Here is a 23,002-nt window from a genome sequence, read left to right as displayed (position 1 = left end):
AGTATTTTGGTGTAGATGAAAAAATAAAAATGATTTTACATTTACGTCATTTAGCAGACACTCTTATCCAGAGCGACTTACAAATTGGTGCATTCACCTTATGATATCCAGTGGAACAACCACTTTACAATAGTACATCTATATCTTTTTTTGGGGGGGGGGTTAGAAGGATTACTTTATCCTAACCCAGGTATTCCTTAATTGATGTAATCCTAATTTGTACACAACAAAAGGTGGAAAAAGTTGAGGCGCTGAAGGCACTGTAATTGCCCAGAATGTATACAATTTATTTTGAAGGCTTATTTTGCCCATTATCTTAGCACCACATGTAATGTTCCTATCACCATTTGTCACCCAAATTCTGTAGGTCATGCAAAAAGGTGTTGGCAACTGGTGTCTATGCAAGTTTCAATCATTTCTCAACTATTAACGAGTCAAAAGACGCATTGCATTTAGTGCTTGCTACTTTGGCTTGGTGTATGTTTTATGAAGCTGAGTATTCTGATTATAACTTGAGCTCTTAATATCTGACCCATAGATTGTATAATGATGACAATATCACACCATAAAGCAGCATGTTTAGTCTCAACTCTTCAACAGAACGGTACAAAGGTGTCTTAAGATACATAACATTCATATAGCCTTATTTGAATTAATATTACTATACTGGTGCAACTCCAATCTTCTGACTGTATTTCATATTTCTTAAAGCAATTTAGACATACATTTTGGCTGTTTTCAAAGGATGTGGGAGATGAATCATACAAGCAGCTTTTTGTTATTTTTGCTATGTTGAACATTTAAAGGAAAGAAATAGCCTCCATTACCAGTGTTTTCACTGGTTGGGGACTTAACTCACATCTATATTTCAAACAGTACAATGATGTGTTGCCTAGTCTATGTATTAAATTATGACCCACATAATTCACAAGGGTAACCTAGAGTCAGATGAGATGAATTACTTATAACTGGTTGACATGCGTATAAAGTGTGACAATATTTTTTTTCACATTTTTCAATGAAACTGTAGCATCAAATTAACATGGTCTTCAGACCCATTCTCATTGGCTATGAGAGATGGACTCATATGACGTAAAGTTTCCGGGTTGTCGCCTCTCTGTTGGAGGTTACTTTCGGTCATTCATCCTTCTGGGAATGTTCCTCTCACTTCTCGGTTTTTGAGGTAAGATTAGATTGACTATAGCTAGCATATAAGCTAGCTAGGGAAATGGCTAAGTAAGCTGTCAGATAATATATGTTATCATCATAGTTATCTTATTTACAAAAATGTGTCAATATAGAATATTCTTAATATCCAGTGTACTGAAGTAGTAAGAAAGAGCTAACGTTAGCAATGGCAACTTCATTTCTGTCTTTGTTTATTATTTTCGCGCTATCTGGACAGGCTACAAGCCAGGCTACAAGTCATTTTTAATTTTAATAACCATCAGCACCTATTAATATCAAATACTTAAAGTGCATAATGGGTGTATTCCACGGTGGGTCTCTGTTTTCAAACATCACATTACAGAACATTTGCGGAACGCCAGTCACCAAATTCTATTCCTCGTTGTCCCTAATTTTCATAATGATACCACGAAGCTAGCTACAAAAAAGTCTTAATTTTGATATGCCGGATTCTTTTTAGATATGTGAACAGTCTTACATTTGTTGGGATAAATAGCACGACTATTATGTTTTTTCTTGAAGCTATGTAAACGGAGTTGACAGGTGCAGAGGTTACTTTTGGTCAGACAAGGACATGGCCTCACTCACTGGACCTTTATTTGATTTATTCATTTGATGTCCGTAAACTAAAAGGCATGTAACATTGCCTAATTCTTAAAAACGAATGAATGTTTGAGCAAACGATTTGATAGCTATGTGGGTTATATTACAGGTTTATACAAAAGCGTTGGTGAATACTCGTTTCTGATTGGCTAGAATGGCATTCTAGACTAGACATTAAGGAAGGGATAATCGAGGGGCTGTGCGTTCTCTGGAAAAGAATGAACGACGTAGAATATGTGTTCCATATCACGCTAGCAGAGTGGAACTAACATGCCAGGGATTAGCATTTTTTTCCAGAGAAAGCATAGAGCCCTGAGTTGATTACCACTTTTATACTATTGCTATAATTGAACACATTTACCGCTAGAGATGGGTTAATTTGCTGGTAGAAATGTGTTCAACATCCACTGAAGTAGCTAGCAAGTTTACTAGATAGTGACAGTAGTCGCCTTGGTAACCAAACAAACAGACTTGCTAGTTTTAGCTAACCAAACCATCGGTCCTAGCTTGCTATTATGAAAATCAAATTCAACAATGCCAATGTTTTCAATTCGACTTTTGTTTCAGAAGCAGCTCAACATAGAACATGTAAGAACTATAGCCATTGAATTCTACCATGCAAATATACTGTGGGTTATAGGGAAATAATGCATGCTCTAGAATGCCCTTCAAGCCAATCAGAAATGAGTGTTCAACAATGCCATGGTATAATTAAGCAAAAAGGCCTGAGGGGGTGTGGTATATGGCCAATAAACCACAGCTAAGGGCTGTTCTTAGGCACGACGCAACGTGGAGCATATTGGTGAATACCACAAACCCCTAAGGTGCCTTATTGCTATTATAAACGGGTTACCAATGTAATTAGAACAGTAAAAATACATGTTTTTGTCATCCCTGTGGTATACGGTCTGATATACCACGGCTGTCAGCCAATCAGCATTCAGGGCTCGAACCACCCAGTTTCTAAAACCAGATAATGGGACAGTTAGAAAAGTTATTGGGTCAGTTGTAAACGTTGGCTAGCTAGCTCGCAAGGCATAAGCACGTTGCCATGACACATAAAGAACGAACGACTGCAGTCACGTCCATAAATATCGAACTAATCGAACGAATGACTGTCTCTAGCAACCAAAAATATGAGAAAGTATGAATTTGCTTCGAAAAATGAAAATATCAACGAACACTTTTGGTAAATGTTTGCTTTTGTTTTATTTTCTTTGGCAACTGTGGTATAAGCGGGATAAACACCTCCGTTCTGTACATCCTGTACATGGGGTGGCAGGCAGCCTAGTGGTTAGAGCATTGGGCCAGTAACCAAAAGGTTGCTAGATCGAATCCCCGAGCTGACAAGGTAAAAATCTGTTGTTCTGCCCCTGAACAAGGCAGTTAACCCACTGTTCCTAAGCTGTCATTGTAAATAAGAATTTGTTCTTAACTGACTTGACTAGTTAAATTAAAAAAATAAACATTACCTTGGAAAAATGTACTCCGCAAAGTGGCGTGTTGTCCATTATTTTCAAGGTAATGTCAGAGTTTATCCCTTACTTATATATGGGTTATACATGTGCGTATTATATTATATATGGGTTGTACATGTATGGTTTATATTATATATGGGTTATGCATGTATGGGTCGTATTATATATGGGTTATACATTTAAAAATATATATATTTACCAAGAATGTTCAATACCAGTCCTAATAACAGGATAGAAAACTAATGCCAAGGTCTGGTGAACACACTTCAAGTCAGTCATCACCCTGTTTTGTATTGATACGGTTCTTGTGTTACAATTTGTACAGATGAGGAGTTTGATGTACAGTGTAGGCTTGAGGTACAGTACAAAGCTTGTGTTGCAGGTTTGTGTTGTTCTTTTTCTGCCATCTGTTTTATAGACACAGCAGTAGCATTGGATGTTCTATCTAACAATACAACCTTGCCATTAGTCTTGTTCCCACGTTTCATGCATCACACAGTATTCTTCAGTGTGTTAAAGGTCATTGACCTCATGCTATGACATGCTTCTACGTGGGGAGTAGTATCCTGTCTGATGATGAGGCAGTGGACATGTTTTTCTTGAAACAGCTGAAAGGAATTCACTGTTGCTGATTTGAAAGTGTTAGAGCACATCAAGAAAAATAATCATGGGGCTTGGATAAACATGTCTGTCTCTTCATTTCTTGGAATAGATTAAACTGAATCTGTGAACAATGTTGTGTCAGTCTATGAAATGTGTTTCACTATGAGCAACCAGCTGTGTTTGCGTAACAGTTTTAATAGATGTGGTCTCTGGAAATATAATGCAAAAAGGGTTAGTCACAGTCAGCCCTGAGTACGTTGAGATGAATACTGTAGAGAGGAACCGTATCACTTCCTGTCCAATACACTCTCCTATTGGATGAGAGCAGTTGTGGGTGGAAGCAGGAGAATGTATGTTAGCTCTTTGTGAGTGCAGCTGAGTTAACGAAAAACCTGAGACGGGGAGTGAAGAATAAACATTATCTGGACCAGGCTTTTTGTTCAAGGAAAGAGGAAGTGTGTTTTGTTAGCGTACCTCAGAACAGTAGGTAAGGTAACCAATTTCCTCTCTTGTTCATTCTACCGAAAGGTTTGCACTGTTTCGATCTGCTCATCACTGGTATAGTGTTTTTCAGAAGTGTGTGCATGTGTTAATTTTCCAAAGCCATTCAGACCATCTCTGAATTACCCCACTTTTCAGGGGTAAACGGTCTTTCCTCTGACTAATGTTTTAGGCTCTCTGAAAATGATGATTCTGTTTAGAGCTGATATACCTGATAACGGATATCATTTCAATTAAGAGCAACGAAAGCGGTTGGAAGATGTTGTTTTTGGGGGTGGGGCATCATATCAAATGTAGAAATATAATATATTTAGAATGTAGATATTTTCTTCCCACTGAAGAAGATATACTGATTGACGGAGGAATTTGTCCTGGCTGATTCCTTTTGGGGTTGTGATGCCTGGGCCTCGTGTGCCTATGTAGTAAATGGGATTAGGCCAGATCAGTGACACATGAGCAGTATAAGCCACTCACAGGCAGCATCCTGTGTGCTAAAGCATTACTGTCTGGAGGGATGTCAAGTCACACAAGCGTTCACCATCAGGATAACGTAGCAGATCATGATTCAAGCATGACGTGGCCTTTCTATCATTTTACAAGTTATGATCCTGTCTAGACATGCTCAGCTGCTAGTTATAGTATCCACAGCAAGATTTTTTTTTAACCTTTATTTAACTAGACAAGTCAGTTAAGAACAAATTCTTATTTTCAATGACGGCCTAGGAACTGTGGGTTAACTGCCTTGTTCAGGGGCAGAACGACAGATTTGTACCATGTCAGCTCAGGGATTTGAACTGGCGACCGTTACTAGTCCAAGATCAATTAGATAACATTTTTAATGGAATGTAGGTCTGATGTGTTGGGCACAGTTGACTTGACCTGAAATGTTCCCCTTATCTCTGATGTCAAGCTGCCCTCCATTAGGCTACATTGTATTATAAGTGATTTGGTTGAAATGGTTTACTGGATAGTGGAATGGGATTTTTGTTTAGGCTTGGATGAAGTCCAGATTAACCTTTTGGTGCCCTTTTTACCCATTCCAGTGTGCTGGTTAGTGTTAGTTACCAAACTTTGCATCTTTTATTTTTTTAGGCAAGTCAGTTAAGAACAAATTCTTATTTTCAATGACGGCTTAGGAACAGTGGGTTAACTGCCTTGTTCAGGGGCAGAACAATAGATTTTTACCTTGTCAGCTCGGGGATTCGATCTTGCAACCTTTCGGTTACAAGTCCAACGCTCTAACTACTAGGCTACCTACCACATCTGCACTGTTCTTCAAGTAAATGTGCGCATAGAGTCCTTGTGTATACAGTTGTATGGTTTGTTTAACTTTGTAATCATTGGTTTTTTATAGTTTTTTTTCACTTTAAAATGTATGTTAGTCTGCATCACTCTGTTACCGTGGAATTGCCCTCTTGCCAGTTGCCACCATGGAGAATCTTGCGCAAAGAAATGTGTTCTTTGGCTTACATGGAAATGTCTCTGGTTTGCACAAGGAAGTTGTTTTCAGTGATGTCATGACTCCTGAATAGTATTCAGTGAAGTCATTTGGGTTTGCCTTTTTCATGGGACAAGACTGGGTCATGCACATATGCATATGACCGTGATCCAGGTTAGACTGTAGACGTATGTCGAAAGGGTTGCCAAGTGGCACCAGAAATGTGGCAATAGTAAGAAAGTAAAAGCCAAGTAACAAAATAAGACAGTAAATGACTACTTAAATGTTTTTAAATGTTTTACTTGTAAAAGGTTAAGTAAGATTTCATGTATGCTGTTTCTGTCATCTAACCTAATCTAACCTCACCTCTTTGGCTTCATAACCACTCTGCTAAACTCTGCTCTGCAGTCTTTGTATTTCAGTCTCTTCATTTACAACATTCTCAATGGGTATTTTCCTAGGGTAGACCTACTGAGTTATTTATTAACAACTTGTGTTGCTCATTCGGATTATTCTACCTTATAAATGTTTCTGTCTTAACCAAGGCACCATCAATTGGCATAAATACATACAGGTACTCTTTCAGATTTTTTAAACACAGACCTAACATTCTTCCAGTTCTGGGAAATGATTGCACACTGCAAGCATCAATTATAGATAAGATAAAAGGTTGTCAAATCTGAACTGAAGTGATGTTGACCAGACATGGGCCTAGATGTTTGTGTACAGCTGCAGTGGTCAGTGCAGTGCTCCAGTGAAACTGAACTATTTTGTGCAGCAATATTTACCGGCGGTAAGGTATGTGTTAAATACCTTAGCTGCTTCTTCTTTGACGTCCCCCCCCCCAATAATAAAACACCTAGGTTTGGTGTGTTGCAATGTATGCTTTGACATGAAATACACAAAATAAGCCTTTTTGAAAATGAATAAAGTCATTACTTTTGGCTAGTCTATAAATTAGATGTTGAATTATTCACAGTGCATGCTTGTTGCTACTGGTAGCTCCTAGCTATTGTTTCAATATGACTACTCTTGGTTAAGTTCTGGGTCTATACGTGTTAGAAATGAGTAGTTCACCTGTGTTTATTCAGCTTCTCCCAATCCTGATACGTCCAAATAGTCAGTGAAGAAAACCCGAACACTGGAACTACTGTTGCTCGTTATCCTACGCATTCCATCCCGCCGCGACAGATTCTTCGGTTTACGCGCAGAATCTGTCCACAAGAGATTACAATATGACTAACCTACTTCTCTTTCTCCATGTATTTTCTTCTTCCCGTGTGCTCAACAATTCTGGACCAATCACCCTGCTATAGAGCTAGCATCACAGACCTCTTGTGTCAAGCCTTTCCATTGAATCGTCTGGGTGCATGTGCTGCTACCTGTCCAATCTGTAATTACCGCCACCTGCTTTGGCAACCTTTCCATGACCTGAGAGCTGAGCTGTCTGAACTCTCCCTGAAGCAGACGCTTCTCCCTCAAGTCTCTTTTTCTCTCCACTTCTGCCTCACCTTCAACCATGAGGTTCAAAGTAGACATGCATTACATAGTGTTCTCGCCTGTGTACCTGTTGATGTGGCTGTACACGCTCATCACGTTTATCCCATGGTATTTCCTCACTGATGCTGGGAAGAAGAAAACCATGGCAAAGAGAGAGAAAGCCAAGTCCACCACAGGCAAAGCAGAGGGCCCCTATCGTTGTGTAGAGAACTTTGACAACCTGGCCCGGGAGGACTTTGAGGGAAAGGACTCTCTAGACAAGCTGTTTGAGCATGCAGTGCAGCGCTTCGGCAAGGCAGACTGCCTGGGCACCAGGGAGGTCCTAAATGAGGAGAACGAGACGCAACCCAGCGGCAAGATCTTTAAGAAGGTAGAGTGATCACACACACATCTCACCAGGAACCAATTATTGCAGTCAAGGTTCTGCCAAATAAGTTAGAAAAGTTATGCAACCTGAAGCAAGTTCGTGTAACTTCATCTAACAATCCTAGATTAAATCCCTTCTTGTGGAGTTATTAAATCAAATGTGATAAATATATGACTTGACTCTCCAGTGGGATATTTACCCCTGTGAATTGAAGGCCCTTAGTAAAACCAACCCTAAAGTCCTGTTCCTGTGCTCTGTCCTCTGCTGCAGCTGATCCTGGGGGAGTACAGGTGGCTGTCCTATGACGAGGTGGACCAGATCATCAGTCATCTAGGTAGTGGACTGGCAGCACTGGGCCAGCAGCCCAAGAGTACCATCGCCATCTTCTGTGAGACACGGGCAGAGTGGATGATCACTGCACAGGCCTGCTTCAGACGCAACTTTCCATGTAGGCATTGACCCAACACACGTCCCTGTTTGAGAATCCAACACTGGCACATAAAGTTCCACTAGTTTTTATTATAAAGATATTTCTTTTTAGGACAGCAATATTTGTGAAAACATTGTATTGTGTGTGTGCATGTGAACAACATGTTTGGTTGTGTTGCAGTGGTCACTCTGTATGCCACCCTGGGGGAGGAGGCAGTGGCCTATGGCCTGAATGAGTGTGGGGCCACTCACCTGATCACCAGCACAGAGCTACTGGAGACTAAACTCAAGGTAGGAGTCATTAGGGGAAATGCATGGTTCAGATTCTAGCCTAACTACACACTGCTGTTCTCAGCTCCTCTATCTGTGGGAAAGAGAGCTATCTTTTTAGACAGGATGTGTGCAATCACCTCCGTAGATCAAGGAGGAATTTAAAATTAGCCATGGGGTGTTTGTGTGTGAACTGAGGTGTGTCATTGCTGAAGATGGCGCCGGAGAAGATGGCTGATGTTTTACGTGCTCCTAACCAACTGTGCTATTTTTTTTTTTTTTTTGCGTTGTTTGTAACTTGTTTTTTACAAAATGTTGCTGCTACCATCTCTTATGACTGAAAATAACTTCTGGACATCAGAACAGCGATTACTCAGCTTGAACTGGAAGAAGCTTTTTTCCTTTAACGAGTCCGACATGAAGGATATACTGCTTTCCCGGGAACAGGCCCAAATCCCTGTCATTTGCGTGAAGAAAATATGGAGAAAGGGGGGCGGAGGTCAGGTTGCCTTCTGAGAATTCGTAGGCGAGCGAGTAAACCTCCACTGCCATCCGTTCTATTGGCCAACATGCAATAATTGGAAAATAAAATCGATGACCTACGATCAAGATTATCCTACCAAACGGACATTAGCTGTAATATCTTATGTTTCACCGACATGGATAAAATAGAGCTGGCGGGATTTTCCATGCACCGGCAGAACAGAGAAGCTACATCTGGTAAGACGAAGGGTGGGGGTGTGTGTCTATCTGTTAATAACAGCTGGTGCGCGATGTCTAATATAAAAGAAATCTAGAGGTATTGCTCGCCTGAGGTAGAGTACCTTATGATAAGCTGTAGACCACACTATCTGCCAAGAGAGTTGTCATCTATATTATTCGTAGCCGTCTATTTACCACCATAAACCAATGCTGGCACTAAGACCGCACTCAACCAACTCTATAAGGCCATAAGCAAACAAGACAATGCTCATTCAGAAGTGGCGCTCCTAGTGGCCGGGGACTTTAATGCAGGAAAACTTAAATCCGTTTTACCTCATTTCTACCAGCATGTCACATGTGAAACCCAGAGGAAAAAAAACTCTAGACCACCTTTACTCCACACACAGAGATGCATACAAAGCTCTCCCCTGCCCTCCATTTGGCAAATCTGACCATAATTCTATCCTCCCGATTCCTGCTTAAAAGCAAAAATGAAAGCAGGAAGTACCAGTGACTTGCTCAATACGGAAGTGGTCAGATGACACGGATGCTACGCTACAGGACTGTTTTGCTAGCACAGACTGGAATATGTTCCGGGATTCATCCAATGGCATTGAGGAGTATACCACCTCAGTCACCGGCTTCATCAAGAAGTGCATCGATGACCTCGTCCCAACAGTGACCGTACGTACATATCTCAACCAGAAGCCATGGATTACAGGCAACATCCGCATCAAGCTAAAGGAGCGGGACACTAATCCGGACACTTATAAGAAATCCACCTATGCCCACAGACAAACCATCAAACAAGCAAAGTGTCAATACAGGATTAAGATTGAATCCTACTACACCTGCTCTGACGCTCGTCGGATGTGGCAGGGCTTGAAAACTATTACGGACGACGAATTGAAACCCAGAAGCGAGCTGCCCAGTGACGCGAGCCTACCAGACAAGCTAAATGCCTTTTTATGCTCGCTTCGAGGCAAGCAACACTGAAGCATGCACGAGAGCACCAGCTGTTCTGGACGACTGTGTGATAACGCTCTCGGTAGCCGATGTGAGCAAGACCTTTAAACAGGACGTGTACTCAAAGCATGCGCGGACCAACTGGCACGTCTTCACTGACATTTTCGCTCTCCCTGACTGAGTCTGTAATACCTATATGTTTCAAGCAGATCATCATAGTCCCTGTGCCCAAGGAAGCGAAGGTAACTTGCCTAAATGATTACCGCCCCGAAGCACTCACGTCGGTAGCCATGAAGTGCTTTAAAAGGCTGGTCATGGCTCACATCAACAGCATCCTCCCGGATACCCTAGAGCCACTCCAATTTGCATACCACCCCAACACTTCCACAGATGACGCAATCTCAATCGCACTCCACACTGTCCTTTCCCACCTGGACAAAAGGAACACCTATGTCAAATCAAATCAAATTTTATTGGTCACATACACATGGTTAGCAGATGTAAATGCGAGTGTAGCGAAATGCTTGTGCTTCTAGTTCCGACCATGCAGTAATATCTAATAAGTAATCTAACAATTTCACAACAACTACCTTATACACAAGTGTAAAGGAATGAATAAGAATATGTACATATAAATATATGGAGGAGCGGTGGCCGAACGGCATAGGCAAGATGCAGTAGATTGTATAGAGTACAGTATATACATATGAGATGGGTATGTAAACATTATATAAAGTGGCATTGTTTATAGTGACTAGTGATACATTTATTACATTCAATTTTTAATTATTAAAGTGGCTAGAGATTTGAGTCAGTATGTTGGCAACAGCCACTCAATGTTAGTGACGGCTGTTTAACAGTCTGATGGCCTTGAGATAGAAGCTGTTTTTCAGTGTCTCGGTCCCTGCTTTGATGCACCTGTACTGAACTTGCATTCTGGATGATAGCGGGGTGAACAGGCAGTGGCTCGGGTGGTTGTTGTCCTTGATGATCTTTTTGGCCTTCTTGTGACATCGGGTGGTGTAGGTGTCCTGGAGGGCAGCAGAATGCTGTTCATTGACTACAGCTCAGTGTTCAACATCATAGTGCCCACAAAGCTCATCACTAAGCTAAGGATCCTGGGACTAAACACCTCCCTCTGCAACTGGATCCTGGACTTCCTGACGGGCTGCCCCCAGGTGGTAAGGGTAGGCAACAACACGTCTGCCACACTGATCCTCAACACTGGAGTGTGTACTTAGTCCCCTCCTGTACTCCCTGTTCACCCACGATTGCGTGGCCAAACACGACTCCAACGCCATCATTAAGTTTGCTGACAACACAATAGTGGTAGGCTTGATCACAGACAACGATGAGACAGCCTATAGGGAGGTGGTCAGAGACAACAACCTTTCCCTCAATGTGAGCAAGACAAAGGAGCTGATCGTGGACTACAGGAAAAGGCGGGCCGAACAGGCCATCATTAACATCGACGGGGCTGTAGTGGAGCGAGTCGAGAGTTTCAAGTTCCTTGGTCTCCACATCACCAATGAACTATCATGGTCCAAACACACCAAGACAGTCGTGAAGAGGGCACGACAAAACCTTTTGCCCCTCAGGAGACTGAAAAGATTTGGCATGGGTCCCCAGATTCTCAAAAGGTTCTACTGCTGCACCGTTGAGAGCATCCTGACCGGTTGTATTTCCGCCTGGTATGGCAACTGCTCGGCATCTGACCGTAGGTCACTACAGAGGGTAGTGCGTATGGCCCAGTACATCACTGGGGCCAAGCTTCCTGCCATCCAGGACCTATATAATAGGCGGTGTCAGAGGAAAGCCCAGAAAATTGTCAGACTCCAGTCACCCAAGTCATAGGCTGTTTTCTCTGCTCCCGCACGGCAAGCGGTACCGGAACGCCAAGTCTAGGACCAAAAGGCTCCTTAACAGCTTCTACCCCCAGGCCATAAGACTGCTGAACAATTAATCAATGGCCACCAGACTATTTACACTGACACCCCCCTCCGTTTATTTTGTACACTGCTGCTACTCGCTGTTTATTATTTGGGCTCCGTGTCGGCGCAGCGGTCTAAGGCACTGCATCTCAGTGCTAGAGGCATCACTACAGACACCCTGGTTCGAATCCAGACTGTATCACAACCGGCAGTGATTGGGAGTCCCATAGAGCGGTGCACAATTGGCCCAGCGTCGTCCGGGTTTGGCCGGTGTAGGCCGTCATTGTAAATAACAATTGTTCTTAACTGACTTGCCTAGTTAAATAAAGGTTACTTTTTTTTTTTTTTAAATACATTCAATTCTATGCATAGTGACTTTACCCCTACCTACATGTACAAATTACCTCGACTGACCTGTAACCCTGCACATTGACTCGGTACCAGTACCCCCTGTTGATTGCCTCGTTATTGTTATTTTTTAATTTTTTTACTTTTGTTTATTTGGTAAATATTTGATTAACTCTTCTTGAACCGCACTGTTGATTAAGGGCTTGTAAGTAAGCATTTCACTTACCGTGAAATGCTTACTTACAAGCCCTTAACCTACAGTGCAGTCTACACTTGTTGTATTCAGCGCATGTGACAAATAAAGTTTGATTTAATTTGAAAAACAAACACTGATGTCATTGAAACTTGAATGAACCCTAAAGGCATTTAGGACACGAGAGCTGAGATTACTCATGTCTAGACAATGATGTGTCTTCCTGTGTATTTGACAGAGTATTTTGCCAGAAATGCATAATCTGAAGCACGTTATCTATGTGGACAACAAGAGCATCAGAAGGACGGGTTACCCAGAGGGCATTCAGATCCACAGCATGCAGGCAGTACAAGAGCTGGGAGCCAAACCTGACAACTGTACGTGGAAACATCAACAAAACTATGCATGTACAAAACACACAGGCCACACTGTTGGGTCACCCTGTTATGTCAAACAGTGTTTGCGCTGAAACTTGAGTTTACATATGGCTCAGATGGCATTGTAGAGATGATAAAATGTCTAAGCAGCTAGTGAAGTATAATATGCACATATGCTGGCAGTTTAGTTTAGTCCCACAATGTAGTAAATAATGTTTGTACTGTCTTGAACTGTACCATTTATTTTCTAAGCATTATTAAGTGACGTGTGCTCCTGGCAGTGAGTATAGCTGTGCAGCGGCCCCAGCCCACAGACCTGGCTGTGGTCATGTACACCAGCGGCTCCACAGGACAACCCAAAGGAGTCATGATCATCCACAGCAATCTTATTGCTGGCATGACGGGCCAGTGTGAGAGGATCCCAGGCCTGGGGTGAGCAGAGCACTCTACCACAGGGCTTCTAGTATCTAACCACCATTTACCTAGGCTGGTCAGGTCTCTGCATCTGACATGGGAATTTGGCACAATGTTTTAAAGACAGCAGACAAACAGTGTAATGTACTCATGCTAACCGTGCCTAAACTTATTTACCCATGCGATCTTCCTCCTTAACTTGATAATTAGACAGTATTGTCAAAGTGCATAACCACTTCCTTATTTTTGTATACCGTTGTGCATGGTTACAGACATTGAAGATGTTCTCTCATCTTCATATTGCTTACAGTAGTGTGATGTGTTTGTGCCCATGTGCAGGCCGAAGGATACCTACATTGGCTACCTGCCTCTAGCTCATGTGCTGGAGATGACTGCTGAGATCTCATGTATGACGTATGGCTGCAGGATTGGCTACTCTTCCCCACAAACACTCTCTGACCAGGTAATAGACTCAGCAGTTTGATATAAAGAGATATATATATTTTCTTATGGATTTGTTTTATTTTATTGCAAAGTGGACAACAATCTAATGTTAATTTTATTGCTTATCTTTTGCAGTCAACAAAAATCAAGAAAGGCAGTAAGGGAGACTGCTCTGTGTTGAGGCCTACTCTGATGGCAGCTGTACCGGTAAGAAAGAACATCCTTCCTTAATGTTTTTGCTTATCACTGATTTGTTAGTGTTTTATAAAATAGGGATGTGCATGGTTATTCGAATATCTGAACGGACGTAGTATTCTAGTACTTGTGTGAGTATAATGTTTTGCTCCCGAAAAATTATAGGCCAATTTTAACCTGACTCTAACACTGAAAAGCGTTTTTCTAAATTAAATGTAAATGTCCGTGTGACTTTGTTACATACAAGGATAGACCATGTCATTGCAAGTTATTCATTTAATAAAGCAAACCTTTCAATGTAGTTATTATGATGTGCACCCCATAAAGACCTGTAGCCCATCAATTGCCTTCACGTAGCTTGTTGGCCAATCAAAGCAGCAAAGAGGTTCAATGTGTAGCACGTGTAGTGAAAGTTCACTAATGCAATGCAAGATGGAATAAATTACTGAATTACAAGTTAGTGAAATGAAAAGGTGTAGGCTACAATGAGCAAGCAACAGGTAGGCTGTTTTATCTGAATGGGGTTGTGCAGCATGTGGACTCCATTAGCTTAGCTAGCTTCTCCCAGCCCTTGATCATGACTCTGCTCCATTACATTACACATAAGAGTCATTGGACGAAGGCGTCTTCTGTACGGGGGAGTTTTGTTAAGAGCCCTGACGCTCGGTCTGAACATTAACATGCATCGCTTGAGGTACAGTTTTGGAAGCATAAGGACCTTATTTCATATCGGCAAGAATTCATTTTCAAAAAACAAAGTTTAAATTGATACACACCTTTTGTTGTGCTAGGCTACTCCAGTCAAGACAGACTGTTTTGTTATATGGGATGATAAATAACATTGTGGCTGCTACAAATAAACGTTAGCTAGTCTTGACTGTAGCCGAGCTGCCTTGGCGTCTCTCTCTCTCTGTCTGCTCGCTACACACACCACCCCATATAACCTCAACGGCTGTATTTCAAATATCCGCATATCCGACAAAAATGTAAGGTACTATTTGAATAGTGCCATTATTTCAAACCCACATCCGTACTATAAGGCTGGCTTCTTTACAGATCTTTAGAGGTCAGGTTTAGAGGACATCTTCGAACAGTTGATGTTGATTCTTTGAGGTTCTTTAACTATCCTGCAGCTTTGATTTCCTCTGTAGAGAAAGTGAAAGCAGACATATGGATAAGGTAAAAAGAAAAACCGTCACAACTGATGCGTGATGTTTATCTTTTCTGTTTATTGTATCTTATCTGTCAGGAAATAATGGACCGCATCTACAAGAATGTGATGAACAAGGTGCAGGAGATGAGCTATGTGCAGAGGACACTGTTTAAACTGGGCTACAACTACAAACTGGAACAGATCAAAATGGGCTACGATGCCCCTCTCTGCAACTTGTGAGTATACTGTATGTGAGGACACACACATACACATACCAGCATGTTCCCAGCTGATGTACACAATCCTGTTACATGCACATGGCGATCTCTATAGAGATAAAATCCCTGATACAAGGTCAGTGCATAAAGACATAAACATTGTCAGTACATAAAAACATAAACATTTCCAACATGCCATTACAGTAGTTGGAAGTAAGACATATAGCTAGGCCTTATCAAACTACATGGGTTTTTCAAAGCTGTATAGATTTGTCCTATGGAATCTATATATTTTAAATGTACGCTTGTATTTTGACTGGTTTTGGTTCCCCCTTGGTGGCAACAATATTTTCTTGTCTGCCAGACAAGAAAAGTTTCCTTTCCCCATTTCTTGGTATCAGCATGTCTGAGCCATTGGCCTCTGGTCACCCTCTCAACTTTTTTTAGTTTTTGATGCCAATTTTACTCTATTGGATTCTATTAAATAGGCTACAAGTGTGTCACTTCCAATGCAAGTCTAATGTGCCCTAGTTCTGAGATGGCAGAGACCAATGACAGGCTCAGAATCTGTATACGTCATCATAACATGCAACAACCTGCATTGCAAGCTGCTTATCAGGGATCGGACAGTGAAACTGTATCAGTAAGCATGGACCAATGGGTATCTTGATAAGCTAGTAAGTAGTAATACGTACATTTCTCTCCTCTGCTCTGTCAGGCTGCTGTTTAAGAAGGTGAAGGCTCAGCTGGGAGGGAACATCAGGATGATGCTGTCAGGAGGGGCGCCCTTGTCCTCCGCCACCCAGCGCTTCATGAACATCTGCTTCTGCTGCCCTGTGGGACAGGGTTACGGCCTCACAGAGACCTGCGGAGCAGGTACCATCACAGAGGGTGAGTCAGGGCAGGCACAGCCACGACTACAACTGCTGGGGTCCTTTGCTAATGACATTCACCCTGGAAGTGGTATCATTACCAAGTGCACCCTTGGTTCCTTCACTAGCAGAGTAGTAGTAGTGTGTAGGGGAATGGTGGGAGCGCTGTCATTTGAGAATTTTCACCATTGTGTTTTTTTGGGGAAATTAAACCATGGTAAATTTGGGCTTTAGCCAAGACAAGGTCTTTGAGAAAATGCTACTGCTCAGGCTTTTTCATATATTAAGGTGCCCTGAGGGTTTCATGTCTTTAAACACACATGCTCTCAGCGATAGATGTCTTTGTTCAAGCCCCAATCTGTGAAACGTTCTGTGGTACTGGGATCGTGGATGACAAAGGAATGACAGCTATACTAAATATAACTGTTTTGCGTCAATCGGCTTTGCTGTATAGGTCACGCAGGTATCAGTCACTTTTCAGTGCATTGTAAATGTGGATGGATATGCTTGTGCGACGCTATGCAGCAGTATATGAGTGTGAAATAGTTGGCCGAATGATGCCAAATAACCACTGGGTGTAACGGCCGTCGTCAAAATGAGACCAAGGTGCAGCGGAGGATGTGTACATCTTGAAAGACTTTAATGGACTAAATGAACACTTACAAAATAAACCAAAAACGACCAGCAACAGTTCTGTTAGGTTGTAAAACTAAACAGAAAACATTCACCCACAAACCCCAAAGGAAACACAGGCTGCCTATGTATGACTCTCAATCAGCAACAACGATCTACAGCTGTTCCTGATTGAGAGCCATACACGGCCGAAACAAAGTAATACACCAACATAGAAAACAGAACATAGAACGCCCATCCATGTTACACCCTGGCCTAACCAAAAATAGAGAACAAAAAACCCTCTCTATGGCCAGGGCGTTACACTGGGGACGATTTTATAAGCCCATATTATTTAAGAGGACCTCGGGACAGGGTTCTCAGTTTCGTTTAACACTCTTGCAAGGCAGAGGACAATGTACAAGTTCTTAGTTTAAAAACAAATAACATTCTTTTATAACAAATCAATGTTTGCAAACATTTGATTTTCCTCATAGCTCAAAGCAGTGAATGAACTAAATATGACAGTGTTATAATTGTGATTCTACCACCACACTGTTTTTTGTAAAGGTGTGTTAGTGATGCGTGAGTCAGCTGTTTGTTCACCCGCCCGCAGTTGCTAATAACACATTCGCAACCGCATGTGATAAAGTGAAAATCTGTGGCCCGCTCCCGACCCAAACCTGTAAATATAGAAAATGCGCTGCATTATGTTAGGCTATGTGTGAGGTTATAGACTTCGCCTACAGTCAGTGTCGAGATTTCAGTTACTATTCCATTTAACCCATCTGAACACTACAGTTCCCATCTTGTGACTGTCTAATTTGTATAGCGCTTCACAATCATCACACAACATAGCTGCTATTATCAACCTCTTCTACCACTTCACCACAGTTCTGGCCCTCCCTTAATGTTTTTAATTCAACTCTGACATTGTCCTTTTTGCCTCCATTGATCGACGTACATTTTTTCTGCTCGTCTTACCTGAAGCATTTGGTGATTGGCGTGCGTAGGCTAATGTTAGACCCTAAAGCGTAGGCTTTTTTGTACCCTTGTCTAAAGCCAGATAAAAATAACCAAAGAAAAAACTTAATGTAGCCTATTCCTATGAATTACACAATTGTATATTTGAGTCAACCCGCACATCACTAACGTGTGTATCTTGCTCAATGCCTTAGAAGTGCATGAGCGTAAGCACTGACGCCTATTCTTTAATAAGAAAACCTTGAATATTCCCAGACTGGTTTTTAGTAGGCCGGGTTGCAGCCTACTACTGGCATCAGGTATTAAACTCTACATGGGACTATTTTATTTATTTGTGATTGTGTGTTTCCTCTCCAGTGGCAGACTACAGCACTGGGAGAGTAGGAGCCCCCCTCATCTGCTGTGAGGTCAAACTACGAGACTGGGTTGAGGGTAAGTAATAAAACCTATGGACACACACATACACACACTTATTTGTGAAAATTTTTGATAAAGTGTACTGCGCTGTTGAGGAGAGCTTGCAAGTAAGCATTTCACTGTATCAGTTACACCATGTATCCTGTGCACGTGACAAATACATGTTGATTATGACACACCTATAGTATGTGTATCACAGATGGCTTGGACATCCTCGTTTAGTAGCTGCCCGATTTGCCCCCTTTGCATGTTGTTACTGTATTTTCATGTGGCTCTCATGGGCCCGATTTAGCTTCCATGTGGTTAGTTTTTTTCTGGTCCAAACAATACTCTATACAGCTATTCTCTCCCATCATGCCTCACTCTTATATTCCAACTTTGTTCCCAAGGCGGCTACACCAGCCAGGACCAGCCCCACCCCCGTGGAGAGATCATGATTGGTGGGCCCAATGTTACCATGGGTTACTATAAGAGTGAGCACCTGAACAATGACTTCTGGGTAGATGAGCAGGGCCAGAGGTGGTTCTGTACTGGGGACGTGGGGGAGATCCACCCTGATGGCTGTCTGCAGATAGTGGGTGAGTGGCTGAGAGTTAGAGAACGCCTGAATAATAACACCAATGTGCACTGATCATTGCACAACAGCTGCCTCTTCAACACTTTATGACCATGAGGCAATACTGTCATAAACAATTGAAATGGATGTAAACAGTGCTACCTGCCATAACCTCTCAGGAGAAGATGTAGACAACGCTATGCTGACATACTTTAGTGTTCTCACTGACCCTCTCTGCTCTGTTTGATCCATGTAGACCGTAAGAAGGACCTGGTCAAACTGCAGGCTGGAGAATACGTGTCCTTGGGGAAAGTGGAGTCTGCTCTGAAAAACTGCCCCCTTATTGAAAACATTTGTGCATATGCAAACAGGTATCTCTTCTGTCTGCTTTACTATATACCATACACTTCTTTACATAGGACAGAACTCTATTAAATTGACACCACATGCATTTGCGGTTATTCTACATGTATCACCCTGAAAACATATTTAATGTGCACAGGTCAAGTCTGTATCATTTTAAAAATGTTCTCTTGCTTTTAGTGACCAGAACTATGTGATAAGCTTTGTGGTACCGAACCAGAAGCAGCTGACAATTCTGGCCAATAAGAACGGCATCAGTGTCGCCTGGGAGGAGATCTGTAACCACCCGGCCATGGAGAAAGAGGTCTTGAAGGCCATCAAAGAGGTGGCTACCTCAAGTAAGGCTGACACTTACTCTATGACACATATCCTGTTAACTTGATTAACCAGACGGATAATAACCTAGAATTATAAGACACATCATTTTAGTGTGTGACAATAGAGGGCTTTGTTCAGGCCATGCTTATCCCTTTTATATTAACCATTGTGTTTTTTCCCCATCAGTCAAACTGCAGCGTTTTGAGATCCCAGTGAAAGTGCGTCTGAGCCCAGAGCCCTGGACCCCTGAGACTGGCCTGGTGACAGACGCATTCAAACTGAAAAGGAAGGAGCTGAAGAACCACTTCCAGACTGATATCGAGAGAATGTACGGAGGGAAGTAAAGCCACTATCTGATCTAACCTAAGAACGGTTTCCTGACCACTTTCACCAGTGAAATGAGTGGGTGCGTGTCTGAATGTGTGTGTATGCTTGCTTGCGTGCGTGTGCATATGCTTCAACGCACGTGTGAAACTCATTCCACGGCAGGCTGAGTGTCTGCGGGATTTCACTCGTCCCTTGTACTTGATTGATGAAATAAGGTCACTAATTAGTAAGGAACTCACCTCACCTGGTTGTCTGTCTTAATTGAATGGAAAAATCAAAAACCTGCAGACACTTTGCCCTCTATGGAATGAGTTTGACACCCTGCTTCAAAGCATTATGTCTGTGAACTGTAGAATTGTCTTTCCACGTCGTCTCTTTTGTCACATTATGAATGTTAGTCCATAAAGTTCAGCACAGAGGGATCAGCTGGTTAGTTACAGCTATTTGTGTTGGAGATCGCACAGCGTTGTGTAAAACGCCATTCGAATGCAAGTCTTGTATTTGCATATTGTAATTTGCCTTTGGGATTTATTATGACATGTCCGTAAATACTACTATTTTTGTGTCTAATTGAGGTAGGAGTCATAATGTCCTTTTCTCAATGAGATTTGCTCAACTCCTGAGTCCTCTCTTCTCTGTCCCATCTGGCCTCCTTTTGAAAAAGGTCAACATAATTGATAAAAACATTTTTGCTGCCCCCTCGTGAGCAAGCACCCACAGTGCTGCTGTATAAATTGTTTGCTTGTTCTGTACATAGGATCACATTACTGCCGAGACCCCACAATCCTTTAGGCTATTGCACATAGATCAAACCTGAGTGTAACTTCGGCCATTTCTGTCACCTGTGCTTGTGTCATTTATGTTTTCATGTTTTGAACCTGCTCATGACATTGTTATAGTGACACAACCCAACCCAAGTATGTCACGTTATGTTTTAGATTTTTCAGATAGTAGGTAATTGGTATGGTTAATGTCATACTTGCTATGTTACAGCATGGATTATCAATTTTATTTGAGCAAAAATGAAGATAGTCCTTTAGCCTTCTTTTTTCATGCTGATCTCTTCCTACAACTCTGTTGTATACTGTACAATATTTATAGACGTAGATAATGTTTCAAGTCATCTTTATAATGTACTGTAATAGTTCTACATTTCTGACCTATGGATATGCCAACTTAATAGCCTGTATGCTCTTAAGTAATTTGACATACAAAGTTTATCCAGATATGAAATACTCAATATAATTCAATGCAATATTTTCATTATATGATGTTGAAAATCCAATTGACTTGCATGTGTAAAAAAAACGTTTTATTTAAAATATTTTGTATGTATATTTAAGGTCAAGTTAAACGTTGAACCATTTTACATTTTTTTGGATGAATTTGTACTATTGAACTGTTTAAAGGTCACAATTGTGCTTCTTGAAACTTTGTGTGGAACCTTAATGAAAATGCTGTGTATCAGCAAGTTTGCTTTATCATTCAGAAGCTGTTTAACGTGGCATATATTTTGCAGTAGAAGAGAATTGATGGGGTCGTGACAAGTGAAATGTGCAAATCAATGCCAAAAATAACATTCCAGGATGCATTGCATTCATAACATATAATACAATTTAACGATTTTGCAAATATCCTCAATGGCCAACACAGCGGGGTGAAACATACACTGTTCAAATTAGCCATGATACCACTCTAATCCATTGAGTCCTATCACGGCTATGTTCCAATAGGAGTGAGAAAGGTCAAAACATTTTTTTTGTCAAGGTTTTATTATTTTTATACTCAGGGTTACATCCACCAAGAATGCGACTGCGGTAGTATTTATTTTGAGACCAACCTTTAATCTTATTATGTTAATTGTGAAGCACTTAGGTTGTGTTTACAATGGCAGCCCAATTCTGATATTTTTTCCACAAATTGGTCTTTTGACCAATCACATCAGATCTTTTCACATCAGAGATTTTTCAGAGCTGATCAGATTAATCAAAATACCAATTAGTTAAAACAAGTTCAGAATTGGGCTGCCTGTGGAAATGCAGCCTTATTCTCTCTCCATTTATATTGATGTGATGTTTTGTTAATTTGTATTATTTATTCAAATCTGTTAATATGTGTATGAAACAATGTGTGATAGGGATGGGCAGTGTGTACCTTCTGGTTATGTCATTTGAAAGTACATATTCTTTTTATATGAACATTAAAGCTTTCTGCCCACTGTAAAATGTTTATTACTTGAATAATTGTCAGTCATAAATATCAATATAAAGTATTGTTCAATGATTTATAACTAGGTTCACTAGTTTAAATCTACCCCATTCTTTCACAGCGCTGTCAAGAAAGATGCATTCTAACTATCGTTGGGGCAAGCTTTGCAAATCTTTCAAGCAAGGAGAATGACAGAATTTCAACCAAGCACAAGGTATGAGGTGATTCTAATGCCTCTCATAAGTTCCGTAGGTAGTGTAGGGCTCACAGCAAACTCAAATGTCTCATTGCTCCACTCAGACACAGCTGTTTATTAAAGTGCATCATGGCAGGTAACATAGTGCCTAATGAAAGTCTACACAGCTTGAAGTCTTCAACATTTTCTGCTTTCAAATTAAATCTAAAAATTGATTTAATTTTGATGTTTTTTTCCTACAGATCTACACAACCTACTCCACATTTACAAAGTGAAAGTTGTAGAACCTTTTGCCATATCTATAACTCATATTTTTTTATGGGAATTTGGTTGGGTCGCCCAAAAAGTTACATATTTAATTGAAAGTAAGTCTAAGAAGTGGTATATCTGTTTTATGTGCACTTTTTATATGCTTCCCGTTCTTAAGTTTAGTTTTTGTATCTGCTTTCTTTTGCACACCAGCTTCAAGCACAATATTTTTTTGGTTATGGAAAATATATTTCACAGTAGTTTAGATGGTACAATATTTCTCTACACTATACATGCTTGTTTTGTCAAACTTAAATAGTTGAACTATTAGAATTTTTGCAACCAGGAAATGGCATAGTGAATCTTTTTAATGGTCTTGTTGCAAACAGAATTGATGATTTGGAGTGGATTTTTTTTTAAACACGGGCTTCCTTCTTTTCACTCAAGCCTCTGTCTGAACAATTGTTCCTTTATGATCTAGCCAGGTCATTACAATTTTATACAGATTTGAGGGTGCATGTATTTACGTTTAATATTTTACGTCTAGTCTATGACACCAGGCTACATGTATTTTGTATCATC

General features: G+C 41.1%; 1 protein-coding gene across 6 annotated transcripts; it reads left to right on the top strand.

The window, feature by feature from the left end:
- Positions 1-1,082: 1,082 nt before the first annotated feature.
- Positions 1,083-21,992, top strand: acsl4 (Long-chain-fatty-acid--CoA ligase 4). 6 transcript variants are annotated; one of them, XM_014137447.3, is made up of 15 exons: positions 1,083-1,183; positions 7,128-7,681; positions 7,949-8,126; positions 8,289-8,398; positions 12,756-12,894; positions 13,176-13,326; positions 13,648-13,771; positions 13,888-13,959; positions 15,197-15,336; positions 16,037-16,209; positions 18,144-18,218; positions 18,593-18,781; positions 19,016-19,130; positions 19,303-19,460; positions 19,627-21,992. In XM_014137447.3, exons 2-15 carry the CDS (start codon positions 7,331-7,333, stop codon positions 19,782-19,784), a joined length of 2,133 nt encoding a protein of 710 aa, XP_013992922.1. In that variant the 5' UTR covers positions 1,083-1,183; positions 7,128-7,330; the 3' UTR covers positions 19,785-21,992.
- Positions 21,993-23,002: the final 1,010 nt, after the last annotated feature.

The sequence above is a fragment of the Salmo salar genome, chromosome 13, assembly GCF_965601325.2.
Source record: "Salmo salar chromosome 13, fSalSal1, whole genome shotgun sequence".
In the NCBI taxonomy this organism is placed as follows: Eukaryota; Metazoa; Chordata; class Actinopteri; order Salmoniformes; family Salmonidae; genus Salmo; species Salmo salar.
Note: the sequence above shows the minus strand (reverse complement) of the source record. Positions and strands in the feature narration are given on the sequence as shown.

Coding starts and splice junctions, on each gene's coding strand:
- acsl4 (XM_014137447.3), top strand. CDS start 7,331: ATGAGGTTCAAAGTAGACATGCATTACATAGTGTTCTCGCCTGTGTAC. Junction 13,960..15,196: donor CTCTGATGGCAGCTGTACCG/GTAAGAAAGAAC, acceptor CTTATCTGTCAG/GAAATAATGGACCGCATCTA. Junction 18,219..18,592: donor ACTACGAGACTGGGTTGAGG/GTAAGTAATAAA, acceptor TTTGTTCCCAAG/GCGGCTACACCAGCCAGGAC.